This window comes from Ranitomeya variabilis, chromosome 2 (genome assembly GCF_051348905.1).
Source record: "Ranitomeya variabilis isolate aRanVar5 chromosome 2, aRanVar5.hap1, whole genome shotgun sequence".
NCBI lineage: Eukaryota > Metazoa > Chordata > Amphibia > Anura > Dendrobatidae > Ranitomeya > Ranitomeya variabilis.
The window spans coordinates 781,884,002-781,908,208 of NC_135233.1; the positions used below are offsets into that span (position 1 = coordinate 781,884,002).

The 24,207-nt window shown below is 44.8% G+C and overlaps 1 protein-coding gene across 1 annotated transcript in view; it reads right to left on the reverse strand.

The window, feature by feature from the left end:
* The window catches only part of LOC143807835 (cytochrome P450 3A9-like), a 118,679-nt gene that overhangs the window by 60,339 nt on the left and 34,133 nt on the right, over positions 1 to 24,207 (reverse strand). Inside the window, exons 2-3 of the mRNA XM_077289798.1 lie at positions 20,801 to 20,894; positions 12,404 to 12,456 (exon numbers count right to left, since the gene is read on the reverse strand). Of these exons, the coding sequence (XP_077145913.1) occupies positions 12,404 to 12,456; positions 20,801 to 20,894 (147 nt within the window). The remainder of the gene's footprint in view (positions 1 to 12,403; positions 12,457 to 20,800; positions 20,895 to 24,207) is intronic.

Sequence of the window (24,207 nt, forward strand, 5' to 3'; positions counted from 1 at the left end):
TGGGCTTTCATCAGAACTGGCTGCCTCTTGAGATGAGGATGTTTAGCCTGCGTGTAGCAGCGCATTGTAATGTGACGCTCGTCACTAGCTAATGGCGCAATACCACTCGCTGCTACACACGGTATAAACATTCTTATCTCAAGAGGCAGTCAGTTCTGATGAAAGCCCGTATGTAGGACCAAAACGTCAACAATAAGGATTGCCAAATGAAATTTGCTTTCTTTCACTGCAACTTCCTCAGTGCCAAGTATTTCTATTGGATTATCTATGGGTTGAAACCCTACTTGGGCAGCTCATCTCACAGCAAGGAGTGCCGTATATCATTTCAACACAATACATTGGTGGAGCACAGAGCCGCCAACACCTTCTTCCATCAATCAATGTGTGCGACGAGAGCGCAGACATGATGATGTCACTTCAAAGCGTCTGCTGTGCAAAGACTCCAGGGGAATGGGAGCAAGATGAGGGTGTTTATTTTTTTATGTGTATAGGATGTACGCCTATATATAGGAGGCTATGTGAGGACCCATACTGAATATAGGAGACTATGTGAGGGCTCATATTGTATATAGGGGAACATGTGGGGAATCACACTGTATATAAGGGGCTATGTGGCTGTTCGTACTGTACATAAAGAGGTTATGTGAAGGCTCATACTGTGTCTAGGGGGCTATGTCAGGACTCATACTGAATATAGGGGCTATATGGGGCTCATACAGTATATAGAGAGGCTGTGTGAGGGCTCATGCTTAATATAGGGGGACTTGTGGGGCTCATACTGTATATAAGAGGCTGTGTGACAACTCATACTGTAGATAGAGCGGTTATGTGGAGGCTCATTTTGCATATGGGGGCTGTGAGTGGACTCATACTGTATATAGGGGAGATGTCAACATACTTAAAGAGATCCTGTCACCAGGTTTTTCCCATATAACCTATGACCACCACCTTTCAACCCCATGTGACAGTGTTATGGAATGCTGTATATATGATGCCCTCTAAAGGTAAAAAATAGGTTTTATTATACTCACATACGGTGCGGTCCAGACCGATGTATGTCACTGCTCTTGATCCAGTGCCTCCTCTCTTCTTGCGATGATGTTCTCCTTCCCTGCTTCGTTTGGATTACATGTCATACTTCATCCATTCAGTTCTCACCATCGCACTTCTGCACAGGCAGCAGGCACACGTCTATGTGCCTTATCGAGGGCAATGCACAGTACTGCAATGCACATGCGCCGACACTCTTTGGCCTTTCCCTGCACATGAGCAGAACAGCAATTTGCTCTTCCCTCGGCAGGGTAGATAGAAGTGCCCCTGCCGCCTGCACAGGAGCGTGATGGGGAACACTGTGTGAATGATGTAGGACGTGTCATTCACATGAAGCAGAGCCCCCACATGACCTTTAATATTATATGATACTAGCTATTGAACCCGTTCTACGCCTGAGTGGCAAGCATTTATATTGGTATATGGTCTCCATCCTGGTATGTGCTGCTTCCATCCTGAGCCCTAATTTTGTCATGTGCTGCTACCATCTTGTGCCCCCATCCTGTTATATGCTACTCCCATCCTTCTCCCCTTCCGGTCATGTGCAGCCCTCATCCTGCGCCCTCATCCTGTTTTGTGTGCCTTCATCTTGTCATGTGCTACCCTCTTCCTGTGCCCTCCTCCTGTCATGCGCTCCCATCCTGTGCCCCAATCCTGTCATGTGGTGCTCCCATCCTTCACCCCTATCCTGTCATGTGCTGCTCCCATCCTGCGCCCCTATCCTGTCATGTGCTGCTCCCATCCTACGCCCCTATCTTGTCATGTGCTGCTGCCATTCTGCGTCCCCATCCTGTCATGTGCTGCTCCCATCCTGCGCCCCTATCCTGTCATGTGCTGCTCCCATCCTGCGTCCCTATCCTGTCATGTGCTGCTCCCATCCTGCGCCCCTATACTGTCATATGCTGCTCCCATCCTGTGCCCCTATCCTGTCATGTGCTGCTGCCATCCTGTGCCCCCATCCTTTCATGTGCTGCTCCCATTCTGTGCCCCCATCCTGTCATGTGCTGCTCCCATCCTGTGCTCCTATCCTGTCATGTGCTGCTGCCATCCTGCGCCCCCATCCTTTCATGTGCTGCTCCCATTCTGCGCCCCATCCTGTCATGTGCTGCTCCTATCCTGCGCCCCTATCCTGTCATGTGCTGCTCCCATCCTGCGCCCCTATCCTGTTATGTGCTGCTGCCATCCTGCGCCCCCATCCTTTCATGTGCTGCTCCCATTCTGCGTCCCCATCCTGTCATGTCCTGCTCCCATCCTGCGCCCCTATCCTGTCATGTGCTGCTCCCATCCTGCGCCCCTATCCTGTCATGTGCTGCTCCCATCCTGCGCCCCTATCCTGTCATGTGCTTCTGCCATGCTGCGCCCCATCCTTTCATGTGCTGCTTACATTCTGCGCCCCCATCCTGTCATGTGCTGCTCCTATCCTGTGCCCCTATCCTGTCATGTGCTGCTCCCATCCTGCACCCCTATCCTGTTATGTGCTGTTGCCATCCTGCACCCCCATCCTGTCATGTGCTGCTCCCATCCTGCGCCCATATCCTGTCATGTGGTGCTCCTATCCTGCACCCCCATTCAGTCATGTGCTGCTTCCATCCTGCGCCCCAATCTTGTCATGTGGTGCTCTCATCCTGCGTCCCCATCCTGTCATGTGCTGCTCGCATCCTGCGCCCCATCCTGTCATGTGCTGCTCCCATTCTGCGCCCACATCCTGTCATGTGCTGCTGCCATCCTGCGCCCCCATCCTGTCATGTGCTGCTCCCATTCTGCGCCCCCATCCTGCAGCAGACACACACACACATAGTATAATGCAGCACACACACAATACTTACCTCTCCTCCTCATTCCCCTGCTGCTCTAGCTTCTGCAGGACATCTTAGTGTCTCATCAGCTCTACTGCTGGCACACTCTGAGTCAGAGGCAAGGGGGCAGTGATGGGAGAGGTAGTGTCACCTGACGCACTCTCATCCACCACTGCTTATCAGCCGATAAGTGGAAAGCACAATGCAGGGGGCGACACCAATCCCCTCTTACTCAGGGGCCCCTGGAGGAGCGGGGGCCCTAGGCAGCTGCCTGGTCTGCCTGCCCCTAACGCCGGCCCTGGTGTTGACTAGAGTCTCAGACACCTTTCTGAGTAGCTGACTGATAGAAGTGGATGAGAATTTAGTATGCATTTGACCACAAATATCCCAGAATTTTTCCAGCTTTATTTATCTTTTTATAGCCTTGTTACCTCTACTCCCTTTATGAATCAGCCACAGGTAAACGCAGTAAGGATGGGCTGCTGGCAATGGGCCACTGCTGCGTGCTTGCCCCCCAGGCCAAAATTTGCCAGCCAGCCCCTGCTTCAGTCTGCATTTGCTTCCTTTCTTGGACCTGCAACTCACCCTTCATCTGCTGTAAGCATAACAAACTCATTTCTGGACAAATTCACACTTTAATGCTGCTATATTAGAGTGTATTTTCTATACTGATAAGTTTGCCTGATCACCACTGCTATCTTTGGCTATCCATTGTTTGCTGTTAACACTTCATCTGCTGTAGTCCCTCTGAACTTGTTCATGTTATGCTGCAATTTCTGGACTGGCTATACTTCTTCAGCTACTGCATTTGTCCACCTTGGCTCTGTGTTTTCTGGTTGGTCCTGTTCTGCATGCTTGGTGTCCAGGTTACCCCATGGTTCTGGTCCTTCCTCGCAGTTCCACTTACCAGCCATCAAGTCCTGCTTTCTGTGACATTGCCTTTGGTATGTGTGCCCACCCTGACCTGTAACTTAGTGAATCCATCTTACCAAGTTAACCCTAAAATGAGATCTGCAGTTGTTTGAAACTTGTTCCATTCATTAGAGTGGGACAAGTACGATACTTAGTGATCATATTAGTTGCTGGCAGGTGTCAGTTCACTTGATATCACCTGCCAGCATTTTTCTAGATATGCTTGGGCTGCAGATAGTGTACTTTTGCTTGATACCTGCTGATCACGTATGTATCCTGACAGATATCAGTAGACTGCTGCATAAGCCCACTGAGCAATCTACCAGGCTTCTAGGTGGGGCAGCTTTGCTTCTGCAGCATGGGAGAGGCACAGAGGGACTGCTAACACACGCTCCTTACCTAGGTAACTGTCAACTCTGAGGCCAAAGGGTGGCCGGTAACCCAGGCAACGAGCTGCATACTATAAAAGAAACATCCCTCTGTTTATGGGAATATAAAAGATTTTTAATAAGAGGTAAATCACAAGATAATAACTACATTCAACAGTAGAAACAGATGGTTACAAAAAAATAATAGTACAAAAGTTAATACAAATACATAAAGTAAGAAAAATGCAGGAACTGAATTAAATGCAAGTGGCAGCAGGCTATGTAAAAGCAGATCTCCCATGATCATTTCAGTATAGACATGATGAGTAGAAGCTGCAATCAGCAGATATATGTGGGGTCTACTATGTAGCACAGCATACTCCTCATCTTCTTCTCCTCTGAGGCAGCATTAGGTCACAACAAGCAATGGTTTGAATGGGTTTTAAGATACTTTTTGCTTTTGTATTTGATTTCATCTCATCTTGCTGCTATAACAATTATCATGGGATAAACCCCTGTAACCACTGGCACTTTATTCAGAACCTGTATGAACTACCTATATGAAATTTTGTACACTGCTCAAAAAAATAAAGGGAACACAAAAATCCCACATCTTAGATATCACTGAATGAAATATTCAAGTTGTAAATCTTTATTGAATACATAGTTGAATGTGTTAAGCACAGTAAAACCTAAAAATGATCAACGTAAATCACAACTAATATCCCAAGGAGGTCTGGAGTTGGAATGATGCTCAAAATCAAAGTGGAAAACGAAGTTACAGGCTGATCCAACTTCAGTGGAAATGCCTCAAGACAAGGAAATGATGCTCAGTAGTGTGTGTGGCCTCCACGAGCCTGTATGACCTCCCAACAATGCCTGGGCATGCTCCTGATGAGGCGGCAGATGGTCTCCTGAGGGATCTCCTCCCAGACCTGGAACATAGCATCCGTCAACTCCTGGACAGCCTGTTGGTGGATGGTGCGAGACATGATGTCCCAGATGTGTTCAATCAGATTCAGGTCTGGGGAACGGGCGGGCCAGTGCATAGCTTCAATGCCTTCATCTTGCAGGAACTGCTGACACACTTCAGCCACATGAGGTCTGGCATTGTCCTGCATTAGGAGGAACCCAGGGCCAACCGCACCAGCATATGGTCTCACAAGGGGTCTGAGGATCTCATCTCGGTACCTAATGGCAGTCAGGCTACCTCTGGCGAGCACATGGAGGGCTGTGCAGCCCTCCAAAGAAATGCCACCCCACACCATTACTGACCCACTGTCAAATCGGTCATGCTGAAGGATGTTGCAGGCAGCAGATCGCTCTCCATTGCATCTCCAGACTCTGTCACATCTGTAACATGTGCTCAGTGTGAACCTGCTTTTATCTGTGAAGAGCACAGGGCACCAGTGGCTAATTTGCCAATCCTAGTGTTCTGTGGCAAATGCCAAGTGTCCTGCACTGTGTTGGGCTGTGAGCACAACCCCCATCTGTGGACGTCAGGCACTCAGACAATTTAACTGTGCAGACACATGAACATTTGTGGCCTGCTGGAGGTAATTTTGCAGGGCTCTAGCAGTGCTCCTCCTGTTCCTCCTTGCACAAAGGCTGAGGTAGCGGTCCTGCTGCTGGGTTGTTGCTCTCCTACGGCCCCCTCCACATCTTCTGGTGTAGTGGCCTGTCTCCTGGTAGCACCTCCAGCATCTGGACACTATGCTGACAAACACAGCAAACCTTCTTGCCACAGCTGGCATTGATGTGCCATCCTGGATGAGCTGCACTACCTGAGCCACTTGTGTGGGTTGTAGAGTCCGTCTCATGCTACCATGAGTGTGAAAGCACAACCAACATTCAAAAGTGACCAAAACATCAGCCAGAAAGCATCAGTACTGAGATGTGGTCTGTGATCCCCACCTGCAGAACCACTCCTTTATTGAGTGTGTCTTGATAATTGCCAATAATTTCCATCTGTTGTCTATTCCATTTGCACAACAGCATGTGAAATTGATTGTCAATCAGTGTTGCTTCCTAAGTGGCAGTTTGATTTCACAGAAGTTTGATTTACTTGGAGTTATATTCTGTTGTTTAAGTGTTCCCTTTATTTTTTTGAGCAGTGTATTTGAGTGTTTGTTTTTCATGTGATGTGTTTTCTCATCAATTCATAAAGATTGTATTATATTCAGATTAGAATTTGCATACTTTTTCCATGTCATGTGTATGTTTCATACATTGGCCATAGAATCTTAGGTTTTGGACACATTGCACCCTCTGTCCATTGTCTATTTATTCTTTGGCTTCATGCACAAGACAAAGCCAAGTGTAGGGAACCTACACAGAGACATTTGCAGTCCTTACAGTTTGGCACTACACACCCATAGACACTACAGCCCTGACTCAACAAAGCATTTATGCCAGAAAACTGGCATAAAAAACTTTGAAAAGTCACAAAAACTTTACGACATTTGGAGTTTTATCAACAGTTTTGGGCAGTTTTGCCCAAATAGGTGGAACTAGGGAGGAGTCGGGGCTGTCGAATTCATGGAACTGTCAAATTCATGGAAAGTAGCGGTGTCTCTTACGCCAGAAATGTTACTCCAGTCCTTGACTAGAGTATCATTTCTGGTGAGGCACACGCCACTGAGAAGAAGCTAAATTCATTAAGTGGATTGAATCTGGTGCATCTTATTTCTGTGCATCCCTCATTACACGAATTGCCAATGAATTGAGGCCGTAAATTTGCTGCTACATGGTGCCTCTCTATGGCACTGTATTAGGTCTCATTCATATGTCCATTTTTTTCTCATACATGAAAAAAGAAACACATTTTTCCACAGATTCTTGGATCAAATTTTCAGGAGTATATGGTCAGTGTGTAATTTTTTACGATAAGTCATTTTCTCATGTGCCAAAAAAAAAAAAAAAAATTGCAAAGCTTCTCCTATCCTTTATAATGACATCCATGTGATTTTCACAGAACTACAAACTTATATGAGTGATTTTGATCCCTAACTCATGGATCAAAAACACACACGTCTCTATTTTTTTGTGGACACTTGGTCTGCAAAAACAAATCCAGCAACGTGTGACAATTATCACAGACTATAATGGGTATGTGTTCTGTGAAAAACATGGATAAAAAAAATAATCATTAAAAATGGACATCTGAATGAGGCCTTATGGAGATATTTTCTCCTAAGAGTATGTGCACACTATGTCATGTTCACACAGGTACGCTCAGGAACCCACCTAAAAAATGCTAAAGGAACGCAAAAAAGAATGAACATATGCAGAACGATCTGTTGTGCATATGTTAAGTCATTTTGAGCTTCTTTTTACATCGTCAAGCTTCCAACGCGACATTTAAGAAAAATGACCTGATCATTCTTCTTGTGGCCTCCACTTAAAAGATGCTCCCTATTTATAAGTAGAATTTAAAAAAAAAATAAGACAGCTGCTCTGCTTATAGCAAAAAGCATCAGAAAAGATGGCAAAAAGGACTCTTCAGGAAAATCACCAGCATTTTTCGGAAGCATCTTATGCTTGAAAAATTAATTTGGTACATCGCTATCTAAAAGACGGTGTGTGCACATACTCTAAAAGCAATGCCTCCATGACTTGCCTATAACAAGACTGCTAATGGTATTAAATTATGGCTCAATCCAACTACTTAAAGGTTGGATAAAACTTGAACAATAAGGCTCATTTAGATATAAGATGCCCACCGAGATAGTCATGGGCGAGCTTTAGTCCCCACTTGCTCTGGCATCCTACAGACAAGGTGTGTCCCAGTTCCGGTGTGCTGCAGAGTATGTGGTGTTTCCCACTTTCTTCTGGCCCTCAGGCCTTTTATGACTCCAGGAATCCTTCTTCTGGAACCAGGGCAGCAATAAACCAGGACAGCAATAAATCCAGGGGACACAAGGTTTTTAAAAAACAAACATTTACTGTGTGAATGGCAGTCTTTACAGTATTTACAGGCAGGTACAAAGGATGGGGCCCAAAGGATTGTCATCTTTCCCACTGGTACCGGATACAACTTCAGCCTTGGTTCTCGGTATAGGTGGCATATCCCCCTTTCTGGCTTTCCTAGCTCTTGGGGATCTTCTTGACCTCTAACAGTATATCTAGATCGCAATGCCTTCTGCCCCATGTGGTTTGAGTCCATCTTTTCCTGTAGCTTCACATAGTGAGTGTGCCCCTGGCCCCCGAAGTACATCTCGAGGCTGCCCTTGGCCATTAGACGGAATCACACGGAAGAGTATTTGCACCAATCCACTGCCCCGAATATTAGGCTTATGTTGTCCCAACCAGCCTGAGTCCTGCTGGTTTCTCACTGCTGCCCTCACATTAACTGACTGTCACTTCCTGCACTTGCCACCAGGAATGCCATCAGGGCATTACTGCCCTGACTGGCGTATGGGGCCTGGTGGGCAGAGGGGGCCCGCATCGGGCCCTGTCTCATCTGCTCACCGGGCCCCTACCCTACCGCCGATGCGGCAGTTTAACGCTATTGACTTGTGGGTGCGGGCTCGCGCCCGCACGTCAATAGTTAACAGCCGCCAGCCAATCGGAGGCTGGCAGCTGACATGAGCCACAGTGCACACTTTGCCGGAATCTGACGTCATTGTCAGCCACCGGCAAGTGCACGCTTCACCTGTGTGGAGGGAGCTTCGCCGGCTGCCGCAGGAGCGTAGCCAGGTAAGAACTTGTGTTTTTATTTTTTTGAGAGCGGCAATCCAGAGGGCCCCGGGGCAGAATGCTGGACACCCTGGGGGCAGAAATGCTGGACACGCTGGGGGCAGAATGCTGGACACGCTGGGGGCAGAATGCTGGACACGCTGGGGGCAGAATGCTGGACACGCTGGGGGCAGAATGCTGGACACACTGGGGGCAGAAATGCTGGACACACTGGGGCAGAATGCTGGACAAACTGGGGGCAGAAATGCTGGACACACGGGGGCAGAATGATGGACACACTGGGGCAGAATGCTGGACAAACTGGGGGCAGAAATGCTGGACACTCTGGGGGCAGAATGCTGGACACACTGGGGGCAGAAATGCTGGACATACTGGGGCAGAATGCTGGACACACTGGGGGCAGAATGCTGGACACACTGGGGGCAGAATGCTGGACACACTGGGGGCAGAAATGCTGGACACACTGGGGGCAGAAATGCTGGGACACACTGGGGGCAGAAATGCTGGACACATTGGGGGCAGAAATGCTGGACACACTGGGGGCAGAATGCTGGACACACTGGGGGCAGAAATGCTGGACATACTGGGGGCAGAATGCTGGACACATTGGGGGCAGAAATGCTGGACACACTGGGGCAAAATGCTGGACACACTGGGGGCAGAAATGCTGGACACACTGGGGCAGAATGCTGGACACACTGGGGGCAGAATGCTGGACACACTGGGGGCAAAAATGCTGGACGCACTGGGGGCAGAATGCTGGACACATTGGGAGCAGAAATGCTGGACACACTGGGGCAGAATGCTGGACATGCTGGGGGTAGAATGCTGGACACGCTGGGGGCAGAAATGCTGAACACGCTGGGGGCAGAATGCTGGACACGCTGATGGCAGAAATGCTGGACACACTGGGGCAGAAATGCTGGACACACTGGGGCAGAATGCTGGACACACTGGGGCAGAATGGTGGAGACACTGGGGCAGAATGGTGGAGACACTGGGGGCAGAATGGTGGAGACACTGGGGGCAGAATGGTGGAGACACGGGGGCAGAATGGTGGAGACACTGGTGGCAGAATGGTGGAGACACTGGGGGCAGGACTGCAGACATAGGGGGCAGAATGGAGATACGGGGCAGAATGGAGATACGGGGCATGATTGGAGACACGAGACAGAATGAAAGACGTGGGGGCATGATTAGAGACACTGGGGCAGGATTGGAGAAAGATCGTGCAGGATCATGGGGCAGGATGGATACGATGGGGAGATCATATGGGGCAGGATGGGGAGATCATATGGGGCACGATAGGGAGATCATATGGGGCAAAATGGATACTCATGAGGGCAGGATGCGAGAACATATGGCTGGAACCAGGAATGAGACACACGGGGGCTAGGATGGGGAATATTATTACCATAGTGGCTAATTAATGGTTATTATTACTGCAGTGACGTATTTATTTTATTTTTTGAGTATACTGTTTTAAATGGGGGGGCGGTCCTGTTACTGTGTAGAGTGATACTATGTCGCCTTTTTTTCTTCATGTGGTGTAATGTTGAAGTTGGGAAAAATTAAGTAATGTGTTCTGCAAGCGGAGTTCGATCGAGATAACTGTGTTATTTCCTGCAGAGACAAGTCCTGGCTGGAAGAAGTGATGGCGGTCTGTGCTGGATGAAAGTTAAAAGATGAAAGACTTCACCTAGGGACGTCACTGGTGAGTCAGTGTGTTACCTGTACACTGACACTATACACTGTATACTATATACAGAGGTCCTGTGTATAATGTCACCAGTGATCACTGCATTACCTATACATTATATATAGAGCTCCTGTGTATAATATCACCAGTGATCACTGTATTACCTGTACACAGACACTGCATACTAAGTACAGATCTCCTGTGTATAATGGCACTTATGGTGATAGTGGTATTTTTTATTATGATCAGTATTGTAGTATTCAGTCACTATGTGGTGGTAATATGTGGTCTGAACATGGTGTTGCGGTATTTGTCCCTCATATGTGCTATTTGGTCACTTTGTGGTGGTAATATGCGGTCTGGTCATGGTGCGGTGGTATTTGTTCCTTGTATGTGATATTATTCTGTCACTGGTGGTAATATGTGGTCTGGACATGGTGCGGTGGTTTTTGTCCCTTGTATGTGCTATTTGGTCACTATGTGGTAGTAATATGGTGTCTGGTCATGGAGTTGTGGTATTTGTTCCTTGTATGTGATATTATTGGTCATTTTAAAAATTGAAAAATAAATAAAAATATACCTAAATTGTATTGCATATTTTAACAAATATTTAATAGGTTACAGCAGAGTAGGGCCCGGCCAAAAGTGTCTATCGTGTTATGGTGGCGGCTTAAAAAATCTTTTCGCCAAAACAAAAGCTGCCGGCTATATGTGTGATCTGGTGATGGGAACTGTTACGTTGTGATAGGTGAGAAGTGGAGTTTTTCCAAGAGAAAGCGGTGGGACTGTGGACAGTTCGAGGGGTGGAGCGTGGAGTCGGGGCTGGGGTGGAGCCGGGGCAGAGTCTTAAGGGGGCCCCGAAAAATTTGCCAGTATGGGGCTCCGAAATTTCTAGTGGCAGCCCTGCTTGCCAGTAACACTCAGTTCCCCCTCCCAAACTGGGCCGACACTGCAGTTAACCCTGTCACAGCCACCTACAGCCCCAGTGGGTATAATACCTTTATCACATACAGGGGGATCAAATACATTTAACCTTTGAGTATCAGGGAGCAATCCATCAGCTCCCACCACTGTTACACAGACATTAGTAATTTTTATTGTATGCAAAAATCGAACGGAGATTCATTAGGGTTTCTTATCAGAGTTTCATCAGAGTTTTGGTCTGTGTTTCATTCTTTACCATCAGTTCCATCAGTTTTTCTCAGATGAAAAAATGAACTAATGGAAGTTCCTCATGATTCTCATATCAAGCCGTATGTGAAAAATGGACAGCACACGAATCGCATCTAACTGCTAATTTAATGGACCTGTGCAATTGCATTATCAGCGTTATCCAAGACACCTAAGGCTTTCTATACACATTAGATTTCTGTTGGCTGAACAATGCTTTGGTCAATCATTCGGTCCACAGTCATCTAAACTGACTCTCCCATAGTCAGTAGCATTCATTTGGTGGAGCACTACTATATTCTCTATAAGAAAGCCACTGAATGGCATATCGACAAGCAGCTTATATCAGGGTGAAAAATTTGATGCCCGATCAACATCTCTCCCAACCATCAGTTGGCTGGTGCCCCCATACACACTAGCCCTTCAGTTGAGCCAGTCAATATCGGCAGGTTCAGCTGACATTGGTCTAATGTGTATGCGGTCTCTAGTCTCCTTGCATTTGTGCAGAGATACTCAATCTGCAAAAACACACAAAAATTTTAAGAGCTCCAAAGACTATAATAGGTACGGACTCTATCTGTGAAAAACATGGATTGAACTTGTAAGCAAACTACTGATGTCTAAATGAGTGTGTGCTTGAGCCTTGTACCCTTATATAGGCAGCCAAACATAATTACAAGAAAATATTTACTTTGTGTATTTAAACTTACCCCCACAATTTTCCATATTTCTTGAAGCATTCCATATCAAATTGGGCTACACCCTAAAAAATAAATCCATTGCCTGTTACATTAGGTAGAAAACCCATAAAAACAGCATCATGTTAGCACCTAAGGGTGTATGCACACTTTAAGTATTGGCAGAAAACATTTCTGTCTTGGCAGGAAAAACACTACGTAAAATATGCGTGTTTTTGTTGGGTTTCTAATTCATTTTTTTAAATGCGTTTCTGTTTTAGATTTTTCCCAATTAGGTGGGCAAAATCTGCAACACAACGCTGAAAACATTGACGTAATGCAGATTTAAATCTGCTGCAAGTCTGCAAGGAACAAATAAGCAATGTATGCATGAGACTTCTGGAATACAGTGGGTACAGAAAGTATTCAGACACCTTTAAATTTTTCACTCTTTGTTTCATTGCAGCCATTTGGTAAATTTAAAAAGGGTCATTTTTTTCTCATTAATGTACACTCTGCACCCCATCTTGACTGAAAAAAACTGAAATGTAGAAAGTTTTGCAAATTTATTAAAAAAGAAAAACCGAAATATCACATGGTCATAAGTGTTCAGACCCTTTGCTCAGTATTGAGTAGAAGCACCCTTTTGAGCTAGTACAGCCTTGAGTCTTCTTGGGAATGATGCAACATGTTTTTCACACCTGGATTTGGGGATTCTCTGCCATTCTTCCTTGCAGATCCTCTACAGTTCCGTCAGGTTGAATGGTGAACGTTGATGGACAGCCATTTTCAGGTCTCTCCAGAAATGCTCAATTGGGTTTAGGTCAAGCCTCTGGCTGGGACAGTCAAGAATGGTCACACAGTTGTTCTGAAGCCACTCCTTTGATATTTGAGCTGTGTGCTTAGGGTCATTGTCTTGTTGGAAGGTGAACCTTCAGCCAAGTCTGAGGTCCAGAGCACTAAGGAAGAGGTTTTCATCCAGGATATCTCTGTACTTGGCCGCATTCATATTTCCTTCAATTGTAACCAGTCGTCCTGTCCCTGCAGCTGAAAAACACCCCCATAGCATGATGCTGCCACCACCATGTTTCACTGTTGGGATTGTTTTGGGCAGGTGATGAGCAGTGCTTGATTTTCTCCACACATACCGCTTAGAATTATCACCAAAAAGGTCTATCTTCGTCTCATCAGACAGGAGAATCTTATTTCTCATAGTCTGGGAGTCCTTCATATTTTTTTAGCAAACTCTATGCAGGCTTTCATATGTCTTGCACTGAGGAGAGGCTTCTGTCGGGCCACTCTGCCATAAAGGCCAGACTGGTGGAGGGTTGTAGCGATAGTTGACTTTGTGGAACTTTCTTCCATCTCCCTACTGCATCTGTGGAGCTCAGCCACAGTGATCTTGGGGTTTTTCTTTACCTCTCTCACCAAAGGTCTTCTCCCACGATTGCTCAGTTTGGCTGGACGGCCAGGTCTACGAAGACTTCTGGTGGCCCCGAACTTCTTCCATTTAAGGATTATGGAGGCCACTGTGCTCTTAGGAACCTTGAGTACTGCAGTAATTATTTTTCAACCGTGGCCAAATGAGTGCCTTGCCACAATTTGTCTCTGAGCTGCTTGGCCAGTTCCTTTGACCTCATGATTCTCATTTGGTCTGACATGCATTGTGAGCTGTGAGGTCTTATATAGACAGGTGTGTGCCTTTACAAATCAATTCCTATCAGTTTAGTTTAACACAGCTGGATTTCAATGAAGGAATAGGACCATCTCAAGGAGGATCACAAGGAAATGGAAAGCATGCAACTAAAATATGAGTGTCTGAGCAAAGGGTCTGATTACTTATGACCATGTGATATTTCAGTTTTTCTTTTTTAATGAATTTGTAAAAATTTCTACATTTCTGTTTTTTTTCATTCTTTCAGCATTTTTGCTGCCGATTTCAGGTTACATTCCCACAATGAGCTTTTGATTAATTTGTGATGTTGCAGATTTTCTGCACCATTTCTGAACCCATCAAGTATAATAGGTACTTGCATTTTTTTTTCTCGAAAATATGCAGTGTACAAAATTCACCAAAATTGTGGGAATGTAGCATAATAAGTGGGGAAATATCTGCACCAAAAGCACATGCAAAAAAGCAGCAAAAAGACACCTATTTTACATAGTGTTTTGCCTGCCAAGAGGTACAGAAATGGTACAGAAATTTCTGAACCAAACACTTAACGTGTGTACATACAGGTCCTTATCACAAAATTAGAATATCATCAAAAAAGTTAATTTATTTCAGTTCTTCAATACAAAAAGTGAAACTCATATATTATATAGAGTCATTACAAACAACGTGACCTATTTCAAGTGTTTATTTCTGTTAATGTTGATAATTATGGCTTACAGCAAATGAAAACTCAAAAGTCATAATCTCAGTAAATTATAATAATTAACAAAAACACCTGCAAAGGTTTCCTAAGCATTTAAAAATGTCCCTTAGTCTGTTTCAGTAGGCTCCACAATCATAGGGAAGACTGCTGACTTGACAGATGTCCAGAAGGCAGTCATTGACATACTCCACAAGGAGGGTAAGCCACAAAAGGTCATTGCTAAAGAAGCTGGCTGTTCACAGAGTGCTGTAATAATCTTTAAATAATAATATGTATGTAATAACGAGTGGCGCCAAGTATTACGGGGTTAAATACTAATAATCTTTTTTTCTATACAGTGCTAATGTATTCAGCAGCGCTTTACAGTTTTGCGCACATTATCATTGCTGTCCCAAGCATATTAATGGAAATTTGAGTGAAAGGAAAAAGCGTGGTAGTAAAAGGTGCACAAGCAACCGGGATAACCGCACCCTTGAAAGGATTGTTAGGAAAAGGACAATCACAAATTTGGGGGATATTCACAATGAGTGGACTGCTGCTGGAGTCATTGCTTCAAGAGCCACCACACACACACACACGTATCGAGGAAATGGGCTACAAGTGTCGCATTCCTTGTGTCAAGCCACTCATGACCAATAGACAAAGCCAGAATAATTTTACCTGGGCCAAGGAGAAAAAGAACTGGACTGTTGCTATGTGGTCCAAGGTGTTGTCAGATCAAAGTAAATTTTGCATTTCATTTGGAAATCAAGGTCCCAGAGTTTGGAGGAAGAGTGGAGGGGCACACAATCCAAGCTGCTTGAGGCCTAGTTGATGTTTCCACAATCAATCATAGTTTGGGGAGCTATGTCATCTGCTGGTGTAGGTCCACTGTGTTTTATTAAGACCAAAGTCAGCGCAGCTGTCTACCAGGAAATTTTAGAGCACTTCATGCTTCCCTCTGCTGACAAGCTTTTTGGAGATGGAAATGTTATTTTACAGAATGACTTGGCACCTGTCCACACTGCCAAAAGTACCAATACCTTGTTTAAAAACAACTATATCACTATGCTTGATTGGCCAGCAAACTCGTTTGACCTTAACCCCATAGAAAATCTATGGGGTATTGTCACGAGGAAGATGAGAGACACCAGACCTAACAATGTAGATGAGCTGAAGGCTGCTATTAACCCCTTCCCGACCTTTGACGCCACGTAGGCGTCATGAAAGTCGGTGCCAATCCGACCTGTGATGCCTATGTGGCGTCATGGAATGATCGCGTCCCTGCAGATTGGGTGAAAGGGTTAACTCCAATTTCACCCGATCTGCAGGGACAGGGGGAGTGGTACTTCAGCCAAGGGGGGTGCTTCACCCCCCCGTGGCTACGATCGCTCTGATTGGCTGTTGAAAGTGAAACAGCCAATCAGAGCGATTTGTAATATTTCACCTATGAAAATGTTGAAATATTACAATCCAGCCATGGCCGATGCTGCAATATCATCGGCCATGGCTGGAAACCCTAATCTGCCCCCCCCCACACCACCACCGATCGCCTCCCCAGTCCTCCTTTCTGCCCCGTACTGTGGTCCGCTCCCCTCCGTCCTCCTGTCCGCTCCCCCGTCCTTCAGTCCACTCCCCCCGTGCTTCGATCCACCCTCCCCGTGCTCTGATCCCCCCCCGTGCTCCGATCTCCCCCCCTCATACTTACCGAGCCTCGCAGTGTTCGTCCATCTTCTTCATGGGTGCCGCCATCTTCCAAAATTCGTTCCAGGTACATTTTGATCACTGTGATAAAACCTATCACAGTGATCAAAATAAAAAAAATAGTAAATGAACCCCCCTTTATCACCCCCATAGGTAGGGACAATAATAAAAATAAAGAAAATATATATATTTTTTTTCTTCCCCCACTAGGGTTAGGGTTGGGGTTAGGGATAGGGCTAGGGATAGGGATAGGGCTAGGGATAGGGTTAGGGCTAGGGTTAGAATTAGGGTTAGAACTAGAGTTAGGGTTAGATTAGACTATGTGCACACATGGTGCGGATTTGGCTGTGGATCCGCAGCGGATTGGCCGCTGCGGATTCGTAGCAGTTTTCCATCAGGTTTACAGTACCATGTAAACGTACTGAAAACCAAATCCGCTGTGCCCATGGTGCAGAAAATACCGCGCGGAAACGCTGTGTTGTATTTTCCGCAGCATGTCAATTCTTTGTGCGGATTCCATTTTACATCTGCTCCTCAATAGGAATCCACAGGTGAAATCCGCACAAAAAACACTGGAAATCCGCGGTAAATGCGCAGGTAAAACGCAGTGCCTTTTACCTGCGGATTTTTCAAAAATGGTGCGTAAAAATCTCACACGAATCCGCAATGTGGGCACATAGCCTTAGGGTTAGGGTTGGAATTAGAGTTAGGGTTGGAATTAGAGCTAGGGTTGGAAATAGGGTTAAGATTAGGCTTGTGGTTAGGGTTAGGGTTAGGGGTGTGTTGGGGTTAGGGTTGTGGTTAGGGTTGGGATTAGGGTTAGGGTTGGGATTAGGGTTAGGGGTGTGTTGGGTTAGGGTTGTGGTTAGGGGTGTATTGGGGTTAGGGTTATATCTAGAGTTGGTATTAGGGTTTGGGGTGTGTTGGGGTTAGTGTTAGAGTTAGAATTGAGGGGTTTCCACTGTTTAGGCACATCAGGGGTCTCCAAACGCAACATGGCGCCACCATTGATTCCAGCCAATCTTGCCTTCAAAAAGTCAAATGGTGCTCCCTCCCTTCTGAGCCCCGACATGCGCCCAAACAGTGGTTTACCCCCACATTTGGGGTACCAGCATACTCAGGACAAACTGGACAACAACTATTGGGGTCCAATTTCTCCTGTTACTCTTGCAAAAATAAAAAATTGCTTGCTAGAACATAATTTTTGAGGAATTAAAAATTATTTTTTATTTTCACGGCTCTGTGTTGTAAACTTCTATGAAGTACTTGGGGGTTCAAAGTGCTCACCACATATCTAGACACGTTCCTTGGGGGGTCTAGTTTCCAAAATGGGGTCACTTGTGGGGGGTTTCTACTGTTTAGGCACATCAGGGGCTCTGCAAATGGAATGTGTCGCCCGCAGACCACTCCATCAAAGTCTGCATTTCAAAACGTCACTACTTCCCTTCCGAGCCCCGACTTGTGCCCAAACAGTGGTTTACCCCCACATATGGGGTATCAGTGTACTCAGGACAAACTGGGCAACAACTATTGGGGTCCAATTTCTCCTGTTACCCTTGTGAAAATAAAAAATTGCTTGCTAAAACATCATTTTTGAGGAAAGAAAAATGATTTTTTTATTTTCATGGCTCTGCGTTGTAATCTTCTGTGAAACACTTGGGGGTTCAAAGTGCTCACCACATATCTAGATAAGTTCCTTGGGGGGTCTAGTTTCCAAAATGGAGTCACTTGTGGGGGGTTTCTACTGTTTAGGCACATCAGGGGCTCTGCAAACGTAACATGATACCCGCAGACCATTCCATCAAAGTCTGCATTCCAAAACGTCACTACTTCCCTTCCGAGCCACGGCATGAGCCCAAACAGTGGTTTACCCCCACATATGGGATATCAGCGTACTCAGGAGAAACTGGACAACAACTCTTGGGGTCAAATTTCTCCTGTTACCCTTGGGAAAATTAAACAATTCTGGGCTAAAAAAATATTTTTGAGGAAAGAAAACACATTTATTATTTTCTCGGCTAAGCGTTATAAACTTCTGTGAAGCACTTGGGGGTTCAAGGTGCTCACCACACATGTAGATAAGTTCCTTAGGGGTCTAGTTTCCAAAATGGGGTCACTTGTGGGGAGTTTCTACTGTTTAGGCACTTCAGGGGCTCTGCAAATGCAACGTAACGCCCGCAGAGCATTCCATCAAAGTCTGCATTTCAAAACGTCACTACTTCCCTTCCGAACCCCTAGGTGTGCCCAAACAGTGGTTTACCCCCACAAATGGGGTATCAGCATACTCAGGAGAAACTGGACAACAACTTTTGTGGTCCAATTTCTCCTGTTACCCTTGGGAAAATTAAAAATTGTGGGCTAAAAAATCATGTTTGAGAAAAGAAAAATTATTTTTTATTTTCATGGCTCTGCGTTATAAACTTCTGTGAAGCACTTGGGGGTTCAAAGTGCTGACCATACATCTAGATTAGTTCCTTGGGAGGTCTAGTTTCCAAAATGGGGTCACTTGTGGGGGAGCTCCAATGTTTAGGCACACAGGGGCTCTCCAAACTCAACATGGTGTCCGCTAATGATTGGAGCTAATTTTCCATTCAAAAAGTCAAATGGCGTGCTGCCGTGCGCCCAAACAGTGGTTTACCCCTACATATGGGGTATCATCGTACTCAGGACAAACTGGACAACAATATTTGGGGTCCAATTTCTCCTGTTACCCTTGGGAAAATAAAAAATTCCGGGCTAAAAATCATTTTTGAGGAAAGAAAAGTCATTTTTTATTTTCACGGCTCTGCGTTATAAACTTCTGTGAAGCACCTGGTGGTTTAAAGTGCTCACTATGCATCTAGATAAGTTCCTTGGGGGGTGTAGTTTCCAAAATGGGGTCACTTGTAGGGGAGCTCCAATGTTTAGGCACACAGGGGCTCTCCAAACGCGACATGGTGTAGGCTAACGATTGGAGCTAATTTTCCATTCAAAAAGTCAAATGGCGCGCCTTCCCTTCCGAGCCTTGCCGTGCATCCAAACAGTGGTTTACCCCCACATATGAGGTATCAGCGTACTCAGGAGAAATTGCCCAACAAATTTTAGGATCCATTTTATCCTGTTGCCCATGTGAAAATGAAAAAATTGAGGCTAAAAGAAATTTTGTGTGAAAAAAAAGTACTTTTTCATTATTACGGATCAATTTGTGAAGCACCTGGGGGTTTAAAGTGCTCACTATGCTTCTAGATAAGTTCCTTGGGGGGTCTAGTTTCCAAAATGGGGTCACTTGTGGGGGAGCTCTAATGTTTAGGCACACGGGGGCTCTCCAAACGCGACATGGTGTCCGCTAAAGATTGGAGCCAATTTTTCATTCAAAAAGTCAAATGGCGCTCCTTCTCTTCCGAGCCCTGCCGTGCGCCCAAACAGTGGTTTACCACCACATATGAGGTATCAGCGTACTCAGGACAAATTGGACAACAAAGTTCGTGGTCCAGTTTCTCCTTTTACCCTTGGGAAAATAAAAAAAATTGTTGCTAAATGATCATTTTTGTGACTAAAAAGTTAAATGTTAATTTTTTCCTTCCATGTTGCTTCTGCTGCTGTGAAACACCTGAAGGGTTAACAAACTTCTTGAATGTGGTTTTGAGCACCTTGAGGGGTGCAGTTTCTAGAATCGTGTCACTTTTGGGTATTTTCAGCCATATAGAACCCTCAAACTGACTTCAAATGTGAGGTGGTCCCTAAAAAAATGGTTTTGTAAATTTTGTTGTAAAAATGAGAAATCACTGGTCAAATTTTAACCCTTATAACTTCCTAGCAAAAAAAAATTTTGTTTCCAAAATTGTGCTGATGTAAAGTAGACATGTGGGAAATGTTATTTGTTAACTATTTTGCGTCACATAACTCTCTGGTTTAACAGAATAAAAATAAAAAATGTGAAAATTGCTAAATTTTCAAAATTTTCGCCAAATTTCTGTTTTTTTCACAAATAAACGCAGAAATTATCGACCTAAATTTACCACTAACATGAAGCCCAATATGTCACGAAAAAACAGTCTCAGAACCGCTAGGATCTGTTGAAGCGTTCCTGAGTTATTACCTTATAAAGGGACACTGGTCAGAATTGCAAAAAACGGCAAGGTCATTAAGGTCAAAATAGGCTGGGTCATGAAGGGGTTAAAGCAATCTGGGCTTCCATAACACCTCAGCAGTGCCACAGGCTGATTGCCTCCATGCCACGCTGAATTGATGCAGTAATTGATGCAAAAGTTAATGACTTTTTGGTTTTCATTGGCTGAATTATCAACATTAACAGAAATAAACACTGACATAGATCACTCTGTACTATTACACATTTTTTCTATAATCCACAATAATATAATCTCCTTACTTTTCTGTAACCCAAAAATGTTCCAATAAATGGTAGTGGACTGGGTCCAGGAATTCCCAACTTCTTGAATATGCCATAAGGATATATTCCATAACTGAGGAGAAAAGAGAACATCAGAATTTATAGATAAATTTATATTCAATGCAATAAAATTGGCCGACAATTGATTAACATATTTATTTTTTGTTTTTCTTAATTACTTTATGTCTCATTCTTAAGAGTGTATTACACCTCCAAGTGATAGCATGGAACCCTACTGCAATTCTACATGTCTCTGATTTCATATGGAAGCATTTGTAGGTTTTTGTAAAGAGAAAAAAGGCATTGCTTGCCATATTAGATAGTAAATCTCCTCTACAACTAATGAGCATCACAGTCCAGCATAGCACCTAGGGTGTCTTAGACCTTGTAGCGCAGAGCTGCAGCGACTCTATATGCAGCCATATATCCACTGTGCACAATCTCCTGCAACCACGTGTCACCTATATTCTCACGTGTGAACAAAGAATCAATTATGGAAATCCAAGGGGCAAAATGAAGGCGCTGTGGTGATGTCGTCACCTGAATGTTTGGTAATCTATAAAAAATAAATATACTGTTTTAAAGCAATAATTAGACAACAAAAACTTTCAAGGCAATTGGTTCAAGTCTGAGTTTTCCTTATTGAGAGCAGTCAAAGCCATTGTGCAAAGACCAAGGCCAGAATATAGAATGTGGTATTTTCATCAACAGCCACAGGACAGGACCACTTAGTTCAATGCCAGTTATGTGAGTCCTATAGGGTTGTCACCATGCTGAAGCTCCGTTCCTGGGCTGGGTGTTGTGAACTCTATTTCTGGGCTCCCTCTAGTGGTCACAAGCGGTACTGTGTAGTGTTGTCCTTCTGCAGGTTGGCTTCATCAGCTGGTTCGTTATCCTTGGTTGGTTTTCTATTTAGCCCACCTGGATACTCAGTTCCTTGCCTGCTATCAATGTATTCAGTGCTCTTCAGATTCCGTGTGTCTACCTTGCTCCCAGTCTCTCCAAGACAAGCTAAGTTTTTGTTTGATCATTTTTTGATTATCAGTGTTCATTATGTTTTCAGTCCAGCTTGCCACCTCCCTAGAGCTTGTCCTATGTTTGTTAATTAGCTGGAGTAATTTGTGATCCTCAACCACTAAGGATCATAACAGTATAGCAGGCCAAAAAGTGTTTAATGCATCGCAGAAGTGGGATAAAAAGAAGACCTGAATACATTTTTTTTTTTTCCTCCTCCCGCTTTTCCTTTGCTGCAGTCTGTCTAGCTTCTTTCATCCCCTTGAACTCTGGGTGGTTTTGAGCTCAGCTGCAGACATGGATGTTCAGACTCTGACTTCTAGTGTGGATCATCTTGCTGCACGGGTGCAAAGTATTCAGGATTTTGTTATTCATAGCCCTATGTCAGAACCAAAGATACCCATTCCTGAGTTGTTTTCTGGAGATAGATCTAGGTTTCAGAATTTTAAGAATAATTGTAAGTTATTTCTATCTCTGAGACCTCGTTCCTCTGGTGATTCCGCTCGGCAAGTAAAGATTGTTATCTCCTTGTTACGAGGCGACCCTCAGGATTGGGCCTTCTCTCTGGCGCCAGGAGATCCTGCATTGCTTAATGTGGATGCGTTTTTTCTGGCTCTTGGACTGCTTTATGAGGAGCCTAATCTTGAGAATCAGGCAGAAAAAGCATTGCTGGCCCTTTCTCAAGGGCAGGATGAAGCAGAGGTGTATTGTCAAAAATTTCGGAAATGGTCAGTGCTTACTCAATGGAATGAGTGTGCCCTGGCTGCAAATTTCAGAGAAGGTCTTTCTGAAGCCATTAAGGATGTTATGGTGGGGTTCCCCACCCCTACAAGTCTGAGTGATTCTATGGCTTTAGCCATTCAGGTTGATCGGCGTTTGCGGGAGCGCAGATCTGCTCATCCTTTGGCGGTATTTTCTGAACAGAGACCTGAGTCTATGCAATGTGATCGAACTCTGACCAGAATTGAGCGACAAAGTCATAGACGTCAAAATGGGTTGTGCTTTCACTGTGGTGATTCTGCTCATGTTATCTCAGCTTGCTCTAAACGCTTAAAAAAGGTCGCTAAACCTGTCACCATTGGTACTATACAGCCTAAGTTTATTTTGTCTGTTACTTTGATTTGTTCTTTGTCGTCCTACTTGGTTATGGCCTTTGTGGATTCGGGTGCTGCCCTGAATCTGATGGATTTGTCATTTGCCAGGCGCTGTGGTTTTGTCCTGGAGCCTTTGGAATTTCCTATTCCTCTGAGGGGAATTGATGCTATGCCATTGGCTGAGAATAAACCTCAGTATTGGACGCAAATGACCATGTGCATGACTCCCGTTCATCAGGAGGTGATTCGCTTTCTTGTTCTGCATAATTTACATGATGTTGTCGTTTTGGGTCGGCCATGGTTGCAGGCTCATAATCCAGTTTTAGATTGGAAAGCTATGTCTGTGTCTAGTTGGGGTTGTCAGGGAATTCATGGCGATACTCCATTGGTGTCTATTGCTTCTTCCACTCCTTCTGAGGTCCCTGAGTTTTTGTCTGACTACCAGGATGTATTTGATGAGCCCAGGTCCAGTGCCCTGCCCCCTCATAGGGATTGTGACTTAGCTATAAATTTAATTCCTGGTAGTAAATTCCCTAAGGGACGACTTTTTAATTTGTCTATACCAGAGCATGCCGCGATGCGGAGTTATATAAAGGAGTCTTTGGAGAAGGGACATATTCGCCCATCCTCTTCCCCTCTTGGTGCAGGATTATTTTTTGTGGCCAAGAAGGACGGTTCTTTGAGACCGTGTATAGATTATCGCCTTCTGAATAAAATTACAGTCAAATTTTCAGTATCCTTTGTCACTATTATCTGATTTGTTTGCTCGGATTAAGGGTGCCAGTTGGTTCACCAAGATAGATCTCCGTGGTGCGTATAATCTTGTGCGCATTAAGCAGGGAGATGAGCATTTAATACGCCCGAAGGCCATTTTAAGTACTTGGTGATGCCTTTTGGACTCTCTAATGCTCCTTCTGTGTTTCAGTCCTTCATGCATGACATTTTCCGTGAATATCTGGATAAATTTATGATTGTTTATCTGGATGACATTTTGGTCTTTTCTGATGATTGGGAGTCCCATGTGAAGCAGGTCAGGATGGTGTTTCAAGTCCTGCGTGCCAATGCTTTATTTGTGAAGGGCTCAAAATTCCTCTTCGGAGTACAGAAGGTCTCCTTTTTGGGTTTTATTTTTTCTCCTTCTGCTGTGGAGATGGACCCAGTCAAGGTCCAGGCTATTCATGACTGGACTCAGCCCACGTCTGTTAAGAGTCTTCAGAAGTTCTTGGGTTTTGCTAATTTTTACCGTCATTTCATCGCTAATTTTTCTAGCGTGGTTAA